Source organism: Microtus oregoni, unplaced genomic scaffold (assembly GCF_018167655.1).
Source record: "Microtus oregoni isolate MIOR12 unplaced genomic scaffold, Mior012 000002F_ref0000024, whole genome shotgun sequence".
NCBI classification, from domain to species: Eukaryota; Metazoa; Chordata; class Mammalia; order Rodentia; family Cricetidae; genus Microtus; species Microtus oregoni.
This window is the reverse complement of record NW_024543061.1, coordinates 11,820,458-11,832,495: the sequence shown is the minus strand read 5'-3', so window position 1 is coordinate 11,832,495 and position 12,038 is coordinate 11,820,458. Positions and strand designations below refer to the sequence as shown.

General features: G+C 40.8%; 1 gene segment (V, D, J or C); it reads right to left on the bottom strand.

Moving 5' to 3' along the window:
* Positions 1-7,061, bottom strand: part of LOC121438958 — a 124,361-nt gene extending 117,300 nt beyond the window's left edge. The window contains 2 exon segments of the V gene segment in view: positions 6,461-6,769; positions 7,013-7,061. Coding sequence covers positions 6,461-6,769; positions 7,013-7,061 — 358 coding nt within the window.
* Between the last annotated feature and the right edge of the window lie 4,977 nt (positions 7,062-12,038).

Genomic DNA, 12,038 nt, shown 5'->3' with positions numbered 1-12,038 from the left:
AAATGGCAATCTTACCAAAAGCAATCTACAGATTCAATGCAATGCCTATCAAAATCCCTGCAAAATTCTTCACAGGCCTCCAAAGGCACGAATGCTTACCCGGAACTTACAACACTGGGTTAGAATCCTGGATTCCTGTCAATCACACTCAGATTTCCTGTCCCATGTAGTATGTGGAGAGAGTGTCAGATGTAGTGATAATGTCCTCACTGTGAAACACAAGGGAGTGGTGACATGGGTTTTGTGGCTCCCTGGATACTCACCATCAAGTCCATACAGTACCATAACCTTAACACAAACTCTAGATAAAAGGGGTCATGAGCATCTTTTGTAACAAGAATTTCCCTTCTCCATAGCACCTGCATTGGAGGCACTAACAAGGGCTCTTTTAGGTGAAAGTTGTATTATATGTGAGGGAACGTCCTAAGTGTCAGCTTCCAGGAGCTGAAGCATAAAAAGTTCTCAAATCTTGATCTCCAGTATAATCACAACTTAAGGGACTGAGTGAAGCTCATGGTTTCCCTCTCAAAGACTGTAGTACACTGCAGCATGACTGTGTCCAGAAGGCCCATGTGTTAAAGCCTTGGCCTCCAGGCTGTTATTTCTGTGGCGGAACACGTATGAATCCAGGGCCAGTGGGAAGGTTTGTGGTCATTGACATTGTCCTCAATGGGGAATCTGTGTGCCTGTGCTCTCCTCCTCTTTCCTGTCCACAAGATGCTCAGCTTTGCTCCCTTTACTCCTGTACTGATGTGCTGCTACACCATGGACTCACACAGGACATTCCTCTCATGGACAGAACATCCCAAACTGAGCCAATGTTAAACTCATTATGTCCTTTTATTGTTCTGATGGAGAAAGTAAAAAAGTGATGCACACACAAGGCTTCATCCATTCAAGGCAATTCAGGGCTAGACATGCTGACATGATTGCATGACTGAGTACTGAAAAACACACTTTCAGGTGGTGTTAGAGAGATAATGAATTTCAGCTTTGCTTTTCTAGTTCTGTAGTGGGATGTTGATATGAATTGTGTTCTTGTATCTCATTGGTACCACAGTTCCCCCATCACTTTCACTGCCTATTATCTTCATATTTCAATGTTCTAGTGATTTTATTGCAAGGGTCTTTAACCTCCTTGCTGATGTGGAATTCCCCTCTGTATGCTGTAAATCCCAATTGGTTAATAAAGAAACCATCTTGGGCCTGTACAGAGCAGAACTTAGGTAGGTGGGGAAAACTAAACTGAATGCTGGGAGAAAGAGGACAGAGTCTAGAGAAGCCATGTTGCCCCACCAGAGACAGAAGCTCACTATATACATAATAAATATAAAAAAAAAACAGAGACAGAAGCTCAGGATGAAACGTTCCCTGGTAAGCCGCAGCCATGTGGCTATATACATATTAATGGAGATGGATTAGTTTAGGATATAACAGCCAGAAATATGCTTAAGCTATTGGCCAAACATTATTGCAAATAAGATAGTTTCTGTGTGGTTAATTCAGGAGTCTGAGCAGCAGGAAACAATCAAGCAGCCTTCTACTACACCTTGCTTAAACTTATTTTGTTTTGAAGTTGTGAATGGAATTTCACCTTGCCTTAGTAAGTTTGTTACTATTACACAGAAATGCTACAGACTCTCACATGTTTACTTGATATCCTGCTCGTTGCCGAAAGTATTTACGATTTAACAGCTTTCTGGTCGAATTTAGAGAGTCTTTTAAGTTTATGAATTTATTATGTATATATGTTTGACTCCTTCATTTACTATTGATATCCCTTTCATTTCTTTCCCTTCCTTTTTTTACTGTGACTGAGACTTTGAGCATTACATGGAGTAAGAATGAGAGAATGCGTTCGCAACCTTTTCTCTAGATTTGAGAAATAATACTATATTTCCTCTATTTATCATAGTTATGGAGGTAGTTTGTCATTTGTCTTTTTTCCGGTTTTCAGGAATGAGCCTTCTGTTTGTGGTCCCTTCAGAAAATTTATCACAACTCTAGGTGACTTTTCTGCACTGACTGCGATGACCATGAGATTTCTTTTTAGAAGCAGTTTGTGTTGAGTTGAAGTTATTGTTTTTTTTTTTTCAATACTGTGTTTGATGTGTAGAGCTGGCTGTCTGGGGAACTCACTTTGTAGTCCAAGATGTTCTTGTTTGAACTCACTGAGATCCCTTTGCCTCTGCCTCCCCAAGTTCTGAGATTAAATGTATGCTTCACACTGTCCTGTTTTTGAATGAATCTTTCATCCCTGGATTGCAATCAGTTTGATCATAATGTATACTCCTTCTAAAATGCTGTTCGATTTGAATTGCAGATTTTTTTGTGGGGTTTATGCTAATCAAGGAAATTGATCTCTTTGTCATTTTCCCCTTATGTCTTTGTATCTAAGTAATGTTGGCTTCATAGTTGTTGTGGGTTTTTTCCCCCTCCTTTTCTGGTGGTGATTCTTCCTTCTTTATGGCATGGAACAGTTCCAGGGGCATTAGTGTCAACTCTTCATTAAAGGTCTGGCTGAATTTGACAGATGATCCCTTCAATTGGGAGCTTTACCCTTGAGAGTTGTTATATTACTGCTTCAATAGAGTTGCTTGCTATGGTTCTGTTGAAATTTTTGATATCATTGTGATTTAATGTGGTTATGTCACATGTATCTTGACATAGATCCATTTCTTCTAGATATTCAAGTTTGGGGGAGTGTAGATTTTAAAGTCCCACTCAATGATTGCTTCCTTGCATTGCATTTGAGTGCATTGCAGGTCCCTCCCTTGTATCTCTATTTTATCAATGTAGGTCTGTTTCTCTTGCTGTTGTGTATTTATTCACAGGACACAGTCTTTGAATAATGTTATACATTGTTGTTTTATTATTCATTACATTAATTTCATAATATTTATCAGCTCTTCCCAGCGATTGACTTTCTGTTCATCTTGAACTTTTCCATTGACCAGAGGTTCATCATTAGTTACTAACTTGAGATCTCTCTGAATTTGGTCATTATTTGAGTCTATCTATTTCTTTAAGTAGGCATTTACAATCATAGACTTTCCTCGTCTTATAGCTGTATCTTGAAGATGCTGAGAAAAGGTGTTATTTTCATTTAATTCTAGGAATACTTTTCTCACTGATTTTTTTCAATAAATCAAGTGGTAATTCAAGAATATACTGTGCATTCTACAATTGTTTATGTGGTTCCTCCCTAAGAGGTGTCATCATGGAGGTACAAAGGAAGAGGTTATCTGCATGTTGGAGAACACTAACTTGTAAGTAAGAAAATGCAGATTGATCCCATGACAGTGTCTGTCAATATAAGTGAGAACTGTCTTGGAACTGTTGGGGCAATATAGTTCAAGAGAGTTAAGTAGTTTGGTTTGATGGATCTCCAAATGTAAAAAGATATTGGTAAACCAGATATAAATGTAAGCAGAAAAATACATTGCTTAAACCTAAGATTGTGAAATATTTGGTCCTCTCAGGGATTTGTGTTAACAAAGAATAGGGTCGTGGGCTCCTAAATGTGTAGGGAATATGGGCTGATTAAAGAAGAGGAGCCCTTAACTGACCTCCATACTCACTAGTCTTTTGAACACCCAACCTTGTGGAATTACACTAAGTGTTGCTGGATTTTGAGGCCTTTGTGACTTTAAATAATTTATTATGATTTTTAATCCCTTCCAATATTATAATTTTAGAAGATATTGTTTTTGATGAGGGAAAGAAAAGAGGTTCTTGAGATGTATTTAGACTGTGATGATAAAGTAGACATTGGAAATTGGAAGATAGAATACCCTTGTAAGCAAAGGAAGCTGCAATTTCCCCATCCAATTTGTAAAGGCATTGGAGGCTAGACTGTCTTTGGAGACAGAATTTCTGCATCCAGATTAACTCTTCACAAGTTAACCAATAGAACCATTAGGATTTTAGGCTGTCATCTTCAATTCTTAATGATCAGACACCATGACCATTCAGGATGTTGGGTTAGGTGAACTCATAACACTGGTTTTGTATCTTGGTAGCTGCAAAGTTGGTCAACCTGCCAGCTCTTGCCTGTCTTCACCACTAGGGTGAACTGTCCAGCATTGCCCCAGCTAGTTCACTTTTTACAGTATTAAGTCTGGGGTTTGGCTAGTTCTCCTTTTTTCATGCTCTCAAGGTGAGCTCTCCCATACATACACCTTCAGTGCCCACTCTAATTGTCCAGGAAGGTGTAGTGTCCACTCTCCCTAGTGTTGCCCTTGGTAAGTGTTGAAGTAGATCCCTTGCCCACCTCAGGTTGCAGGGGAAAGAATAGGGAGCGCACTTTTCTTCTGCTCTGTGAGTTTTTTGTTGTTATTTCGAGACAAGGTTTCTCTGTAGCTTTGGTGTCTGTCCTGGAACTAGCTCTTTTAGACCAGGCTGGCTTCAAACTCACAGAGATTCGCCTGCCCCGGTCTCCCAAGTTCTGGGATTAAAGGCATGTATCACCACCATCTGGCATGCTCTGTGCTTAACAAGAAAGGTACAGGACTTCCCCACAAGTTTTTGACTTGTCATAGATAATTTCTGGTTGATTAAGATTCAATCCTTGACCTTTTAATCCCTCTATTATACAACAAGAAATGTTTATTTCACAGTACTATGAAGGGTCTACCATGGTCCCATTAATGGTTTTCTTTGGAAAATGCCTTCTTGACTTCAGGTATGTTTCCTTTTCACAAAGAAACTGGTGAGATGGACCATATGATACAAGAAGGTCATCAGTGTAAGACTCAGCAGCCTGGAAACAACTTGTTTCCCTGTACTTACTTTTGTCTGACTTGGGACTCACTCTATGTTTAACTAGGTTATATTCACTAATGGTGAGATTTTGGAAAATTTCAGTATGTTTGTCAGGGTCAACTGTAAAACCTCATAAACTCTTATTAAATCTGATTTAAAATGAAAGGAAGGGGGGTTTCTATTCTGGAGGGCAAAATTATCTTGACATTTCCCGTAAGTGGAGACTAAAGATGTCAAAGTCTACTTAATGGTGGGTAATTAATAGAGAATTCCACATAATGTTTTCTCAGAGAGGCATTGATCTAACACAGATTCAGTAGTAGTGGAGGCTAGACAGGTAGATTTCACATAACAGTGTCCACAGTGATTTAACTCTTTCTGGAAAGCAAGAGAATTACTTGCATATAGGGGCCCTCAGATCATTTTTCATCCTCATAGCTGGGTATGTCTATTTGGATGGTAGCACTACAGTTAGTACTTTTCTAAGGAGGGCTTTTTCTCTCTTTTCCAGCTTATTGACACAGCACGTCACAGAACAGGAAATTGCTAAGTGCTTCTCATATAGGAATTGAGGATCCAAGGATTTCTAGGGTCTCAGCACTCTAGAGAAGTTGAAACTGATGAGGACTCATTGCCTACCTGAAAAGAGAAGAAGGCTTCCATCAAGTCTTCTCCTTTCCTAAGCCTATGTCTTGAAAGTTCTCTGATGATAGCCTGCCTGAAACAATGTGGAATTTGGGGACTAACACCTGATGTCCTGTGTCCTCCATGTGTAATTTGTGTCACATGCTCACCACTTTCATATTTTATACACCACGCCCAAAGGATGAAGAAAGGAAGAAAGGAGCAAAAAGAAGGAAATGGCAGTAAGACTTTGAACACAACTACAGAAGTCTTTAAAATGATGAGTATTGTATGAGGACAAAATTCAGTCAGATAATCTGATACTAAGGTCTTAATTTGGGGATGGACACAAGATAGAAACTTTGGAACCAAAGCAGAAAATTAGGTGTAACATAGCCTTGTGTTTCTAAGTAACTGCAGCAGGCTGCTTGTGAGTGCAACCAAATAAAAGCAATTGGAGAATAAAACCCCTGGGGTGAGAATGTCAGCCTCCTTCTGAAAGATGATTTTGATTCTCAGGTCCCACATGGTGGAGAGAACTAACATTATCCTCTGACTCTCTCTCTCTCTCTCTCTCTCTCTCTCTCTCTCTCTCTCTCTCTCACACACACACACACACTAAATGACTTTGGTTAACTTTTTTCCTGTTGAAATACTTTGTATTCATTATATTTAGAAACACATAGAAAAAGAAACAGTAAATCATAAGTGATAGGAAACTCTAAAAGGTTTTACTGATGGTGGGATGGATTAGGCAGAGATGTGGTCAGGAAGATAGGGCAGAAAAAGAGAAAATTAAATATGTGTTAACAAAATTTTAAGTGAATAATTATTAATTAAGAAACAACCATAGAGGTCTATATTTTGTTGGGAAATCATTAAATTATAAAGTATATAGGGTGGGACAAACATGTAAATCACTTCATAAAAGTTTATTTCATTGTTTAAGATCTTTTCTCAAACAAGTTTAGAGCTGTGTATTGAGGTGTCAGAGACTAAGAGACAGCTGAGAGACTGAGCCTCAGTGAGCAGCAACCCCAGGAGGTTTTTGTTCAACCATGGAGCACTGTGGGAGGATTCTCCTTACTCTGCTGACAGTAATAGGTTGCAGCATCATCAGCTTCCACAGGATTGATGGTGAGGGTGAAATCTGTTCCAGACCCACTGCCACTAAACCTGGTTGGGACCCCAGATTCTAGGTTGGATGCACCATAGATAAGGAGTTTGGGAGGCTGTCCTGGTTTCTGTTGATACCAGAGCATACAATTTATTCCATAGTAATTGACACTCTCACTAGACTTGCAGGAGATGGTGGCCTTTTGTCCCAGAGACACAGGGAGCAAACCTGGAGACTGGGTCAGCACAATGTCCCCAGTGGAACCTGGAATTACAAACACACAGACCATGTTTATACATGTTTAGAAACTTTCCCAGCAGAGGAATTTTTCACTAAAAATTTTCAAGAATACTTGTAAGCATTACTTTGAGAAACCAGAACGTCAAAGAGAACGGGGAACATAAACCCAATTACAAATGGCTTAAATCTAATGATAAAGATAGCAGAGGCATGGAAAACCATGATGGCCCCAGTGGATGCCCCCAACACTGGTCTGCACCCTCTCACCTTGAACCCTGAGCAGCAGCATCCATAGGAGGAGTGCCTTTGACTCCATCTCTGAGTGCTTGAAAAGAGAATGCTTCTTAGGCTCCTGCAGCTGCCCTTAAAGGAGCCTGGGCTGTTGCATAATGACTCAATATGTAAATCAGCCCAGAAAAGTGTGTGCTGGTGCTCAAAGGGGCACCTGCTCCTGTTTCACCCACTGGGAGTTGATGTCAGCAGAAAATTCCCTAGAGCATGGCAAATGTGTCTTAAAGGAGCCTTGCAACATATTCTCTTGAATCTTTACCCTCTAATCTTTCTGAAGTGTGATGCAGGTGTGCACTACGGATGTGCTATGTAAAGAATATATGTTATTTCAGGAAAAACTTAATCTTTCAAAATTGTAAACAGCCAATGAAAATATTATCTACGAGGGAATGGAGAATAAAGACTCAAAAAAAGTAACGTAATTAATTCTGTTTTTTAAAATTTTTTTTATTGAGAAAAGGAGAAAAAAAACATAAACAAAAAACAAGTTTCCACCTCTTCCCAGCCTCCCATTTCCCTCCCCCTCCTCCCACCCTTCTCCCCCTCCTCCCATCCTTCTCCCCCTCTCCCCACTCCTCTCCCCCTCCCTCTCCAGTCCAAAGAGCAGTTCGGGTTCTGTGCCCTGTGGTAAGTTCTAGGTCCTCCCCCCTCCGTCCATATCTAGGAATGTGAACATCCAAACTGGCTAGGCTCCCACAAAGCCAGCACATTACATAGGATCAAAACCCCGTGCCATTGTCCTTGGCGTCTCATCAGCCCTCATTGTTCGCCATGTTCAGAGAGTCCAGTTTTATCCCATGCTTTTACAGTCACAGTCCAGCTGGCCTTGGTGAGCTCCCAGTAGATCAGCTCCACTGTCTCAGTGGGTGGGTGCACCCCTCGTGGTCCCGACTTCTTTGCACATGTTCTCCCTCCTTCTGCTCCTCATTGGGACCTTGGGAGCTCAGTCCAGTGCTCCAGTGTGGGTCTCTGTCTCTATCTCTATCCATCACCAGATGAAGGTTCTATGATGATATGCAAGATATTCGTCAGTATTGCTCTAGGATAGGGTCATTTCAGGTTCCCTATCCTCAGCTGCCCAAGTAACTAACTGGGAACCTCATCTTGGGCACTTGGGAGCCCCTCTAGGGTCAAGTCTCTTGCCCACCGTAAAGTGGCTCCCTTAACTAAGAATTGTGGTTCCATGCTCCACTATCCACCCTTCCTTTATCCCAATCATCCTGTTTCCCCAAGTCCCCCCTCCTTCCCTTCTACCTTTTCTCTCCCCATCTCCCCTTACCCCCATCCCACCCCACCCCCAAGATCCCAATTTTCTCCCCGGCAATTTGGTCTACTTCCCTTAGCCAAGAGGATAACTATATGTTTTTCCTTGGGTTCACCTTCTTACTTAGCTTCTTTAGGTTCATGTATTGTAGACTCCGTGACCCTTATTTATGGCTAGAAACCAATTATTAGTGAGTACATCCCATATTCATATTTTTGGGTCTGGGACACCTCACTCAGGATAGTGTTTTCTATTTCCACTCATTTTCATGCAAAATTCGAGAAGTCATTATTTATTACCGCAGCGTAGTACTCTAGTGTGTATATATTCCATACTTCCTTCATCCCTTCTTCCATTGAAGGGCATCTAGGTTGTTTCCAGGTTCTGGCTATTACAAATAATACTGCTATGAACATAGTTGAACAAATGCTTTTGTCATATGATAGAGCATCTCTTGGGTATATTCCCAGGAGTGGTATTGCTGGGTCCAGGGGTAGGTTGATCCCGAATTTCCTGAGAAACCGAAACACTGACTTCCACAGTGGTTGCCCAAGATTGCATTCCCACCAGCAATGGATGAGGGTACCCGTTCCTCCACAGCCTATCCAGCAAAGGTTATCCTTGGTGTTTTTGACTTTAGCCATTCTGACAGGTGTAAGATGATATCTCAAAGTTGTTTTGATTTGCATTTCCCTGATTGCTAAGGAAGTTGAGCATGACCTTAAGTGTCTTTTGGCCATTTGAACTTCTTCTGTTGAGAATTCTCTGTTCAGTTCAGTGCCACATTTTTTAATTGGGTTAATTAGCATTTTAAAGTCTAGTTTCTTGAGTTCTCTATATATTTTGGAGATCAGACCTTTGTCTGTTGCGGGGTTGGTGAAGATCTTCTCCCAGTCAGTAGGTTGCCTTTGTGTCTTAGTGACAGTGTCCTTTGCTTTACAGAAGCTTCTCAGTTTAAGTAGGTCCCATTTATTCAATGTTGCCCTTAATGTCTGTGCTTCTAGGGTTATACATAGGAAGCGATCTCCTGTGCCCATCTGTTGTAAGGTATTTCCCACTTTCTCTTCTATCAGGTTCAGTGTCTTCGGGCTGATATTGAGGTCTTTGATCCATTTGGACTTGAGTTTTGTGCATGGTGATAGATATGGGTCTATTTTCATTCTTCTACAGGTTGACATCCAGTTATACCAGCACCATTTGTTGAAGATTCTTTCTCTCTTCCATTGTATACTTTCAGCTCCTTTATCGAAAATCAGGTGTTCATAGGTTTGTGGGATAAAATCCGGGTCTTCTATACGATTCTCTGTTTTTATGCCAATACCACACTGTTTTCATTAGTGTAGCTCTGTAATAGAGTTTGAAGTCAGGGATGGTAAGGCCTCCAGAAGATCCTTTATTGTATAGGATTGTTTTGGCTATCCTGCGTTTTTTGTTTTTCCATATAAAGTTGATTATTGTCCTCTCCAGGTCTGTGAAGAATTTTGATGGGATCTTGATGGGAATTGCATTGAATCTATAAATTGCCTTTGGTAGAATTGCCATTTTTACTATGTCGATCCTCCCAATCCAAGAGCAAGGGAGGTCCATCCATTTTTTGGTATCCTCTTCAATTTCTTTCTTCAATGCCTTAAAGTTCTTGTCAAATAGATCTTTCACTTCCTTGGTTAGATTTACCCCAAGATATTTTATGCTGTTTGTGGCGATCGTGAAAGGTGAAGCTTCTCTGATTTCCCTCTCTGCTTCCATATCCTTTGTGTATAAGAGGGCGACTGATTTTTTGGAGTTGATCTTGTATCCTGCCACATTGCTAAAGGTGTTTATCAGCTGTATAAGTTCTTTGATGGAGTTTTGGGGGTTGCTTATGTACACTATCATATCATCTGCAAATAACGAAAGTTTGACTTCTTCCTTTCCAATTCGAATCCCCTTGATCCCATTATGTTGTCTTATTGCTATTGCTAGAAGTTGATGCACTATATTGAAGAGGTATGGCGAGAGTGGACAGCCTTGTCGTGTTCCTGAGTTAAGTGGGATGGCTTTGAGTTTCTCTCCGTTTAATTTGATGTTAGCTGTCGGCTTGCTGTATATAGCTTTTATTATATTTAGGTATGACCCTTGTATCCTTAATCTCTCCAAGACTTTTAACATAAATGGATGTTGATTTTGTCAAATGCTTTTTCAGCATCTAATGAAATGATCATATGGTTTTTTTCTTTCAGTTTATTCATATGCTGCATTACATTGATAGATTTTTGTATGTTGAACCAGCCCTGCATCTCATGAATGAAGCCTACTTGATCACAATGGATAATTTTTCGGATGTGTTCTTGGATTCGGTTTGCCAGTATTTTGTTGAGGATTTTTGCGTCGATATTCATGAGTGAGATTGTCCTATAGTTCTCTTTCCTGGTTGAGTCTTTGTGCTGTTTTGGTATCAGAGTAACTGTGGCTTCAAGAAGGAATTTGGTAATGACTCTTCTGTTTCTATATTGTGAAATACATTAAGGAGTATAGGTATTAGGTCTTCTTGGAAGTTCTGGGAGAATTCCGCATTGAAACCATCTGGTCCTGGGCTTTTTTTTGGTAGGGAGGTTTTTGATAACAGCTTCTAATTCTTCGCGACTGACAGGTCTGTTTAGATTGTTCACTTGGTCCTGGTTTAATTTTGGTAAATGGTATTTATCTAAAAAAGTGTCCATTTCTTTTACATTTTCCAGTTTTGTGGCATACAGGCTTTTGTAGTAAGATCTAATGACTCTCTGAATTTCCTCTGTGTCTGTGGTTATGTCCCCCTTTTCATTTCTGATCTTATTAATTTGCGTGTTCTCTCTCTGTCGTTTGATTAGTTTGGATAGGTGTTTATCAATCTTGTTGATTTTCTCCAGGAACCAGGTTTTTGTTTCATTGATTCTTTGGATTGTTTTCTGTGTTTCTATTTTGTTGATTTCTGCCCTCAGTTTGATTATTTCCAGTCTTCTACTCCTCCTAGGTGAGTCTGCTTCTTTTTTTCTAGAGCTTTCAGGTGGGCTGTTAAGTCTCCAATGTGTGCTTTCTCTGTTTTCTTTTTTTTTGTTTTAATATTTTATTTTATGAAGAAATTGGTTAGTTAATTGGATTCTTTTTTTTAGTAGACATTTTTTTTAATTGAGAAAAGGAGAAAAAAAAACAAGTTTCCACCTCCTCCCATCCTCCCACTTCCCTCCCCCTCCTCCCCCCCACGCCCCCTCCTCTCACCCTTCTGCCCCTCCCCCCTCTCCCTTCCCCCACCCTCTCCAGTCCAGGGCCTTGGGAAAGCAGGAGGACTGGGATAAAGGAAGGTTGGACAGGGGAGCACGGAACCACAGTTCTTAGTTGAGGGAACCACTTTAGGGTTGGCAAGAGACCTGACCCTAGAGGGGCTCCCAGGTGTCCAAGCTGAGGTCCCCAGTTAGTTCCTTGGGCAGTTGAGGATAGGGAACCTGAAATGACCCTGTCCTTGAGCAATACTGACGAATATCTTGCATATCATCATAGAACCTTCATCTAGTGATGGATGGAGATAGAGACAGGGGCCCACACTGGAGCACTGGACTGAGCCCCCAAAGTCCCAATGAGGAGCAGAAGGAGAGAGTACATGAGCAGAGAAGTCGGGACCACGAGGGATGCACCCACCCACTGAGACAGTGGAGCTGATCTATTGGGAGCTCACCAAGACCAGCTGGACTGTGACTGAGGAAGCATGGGATAAAACTGGACTCT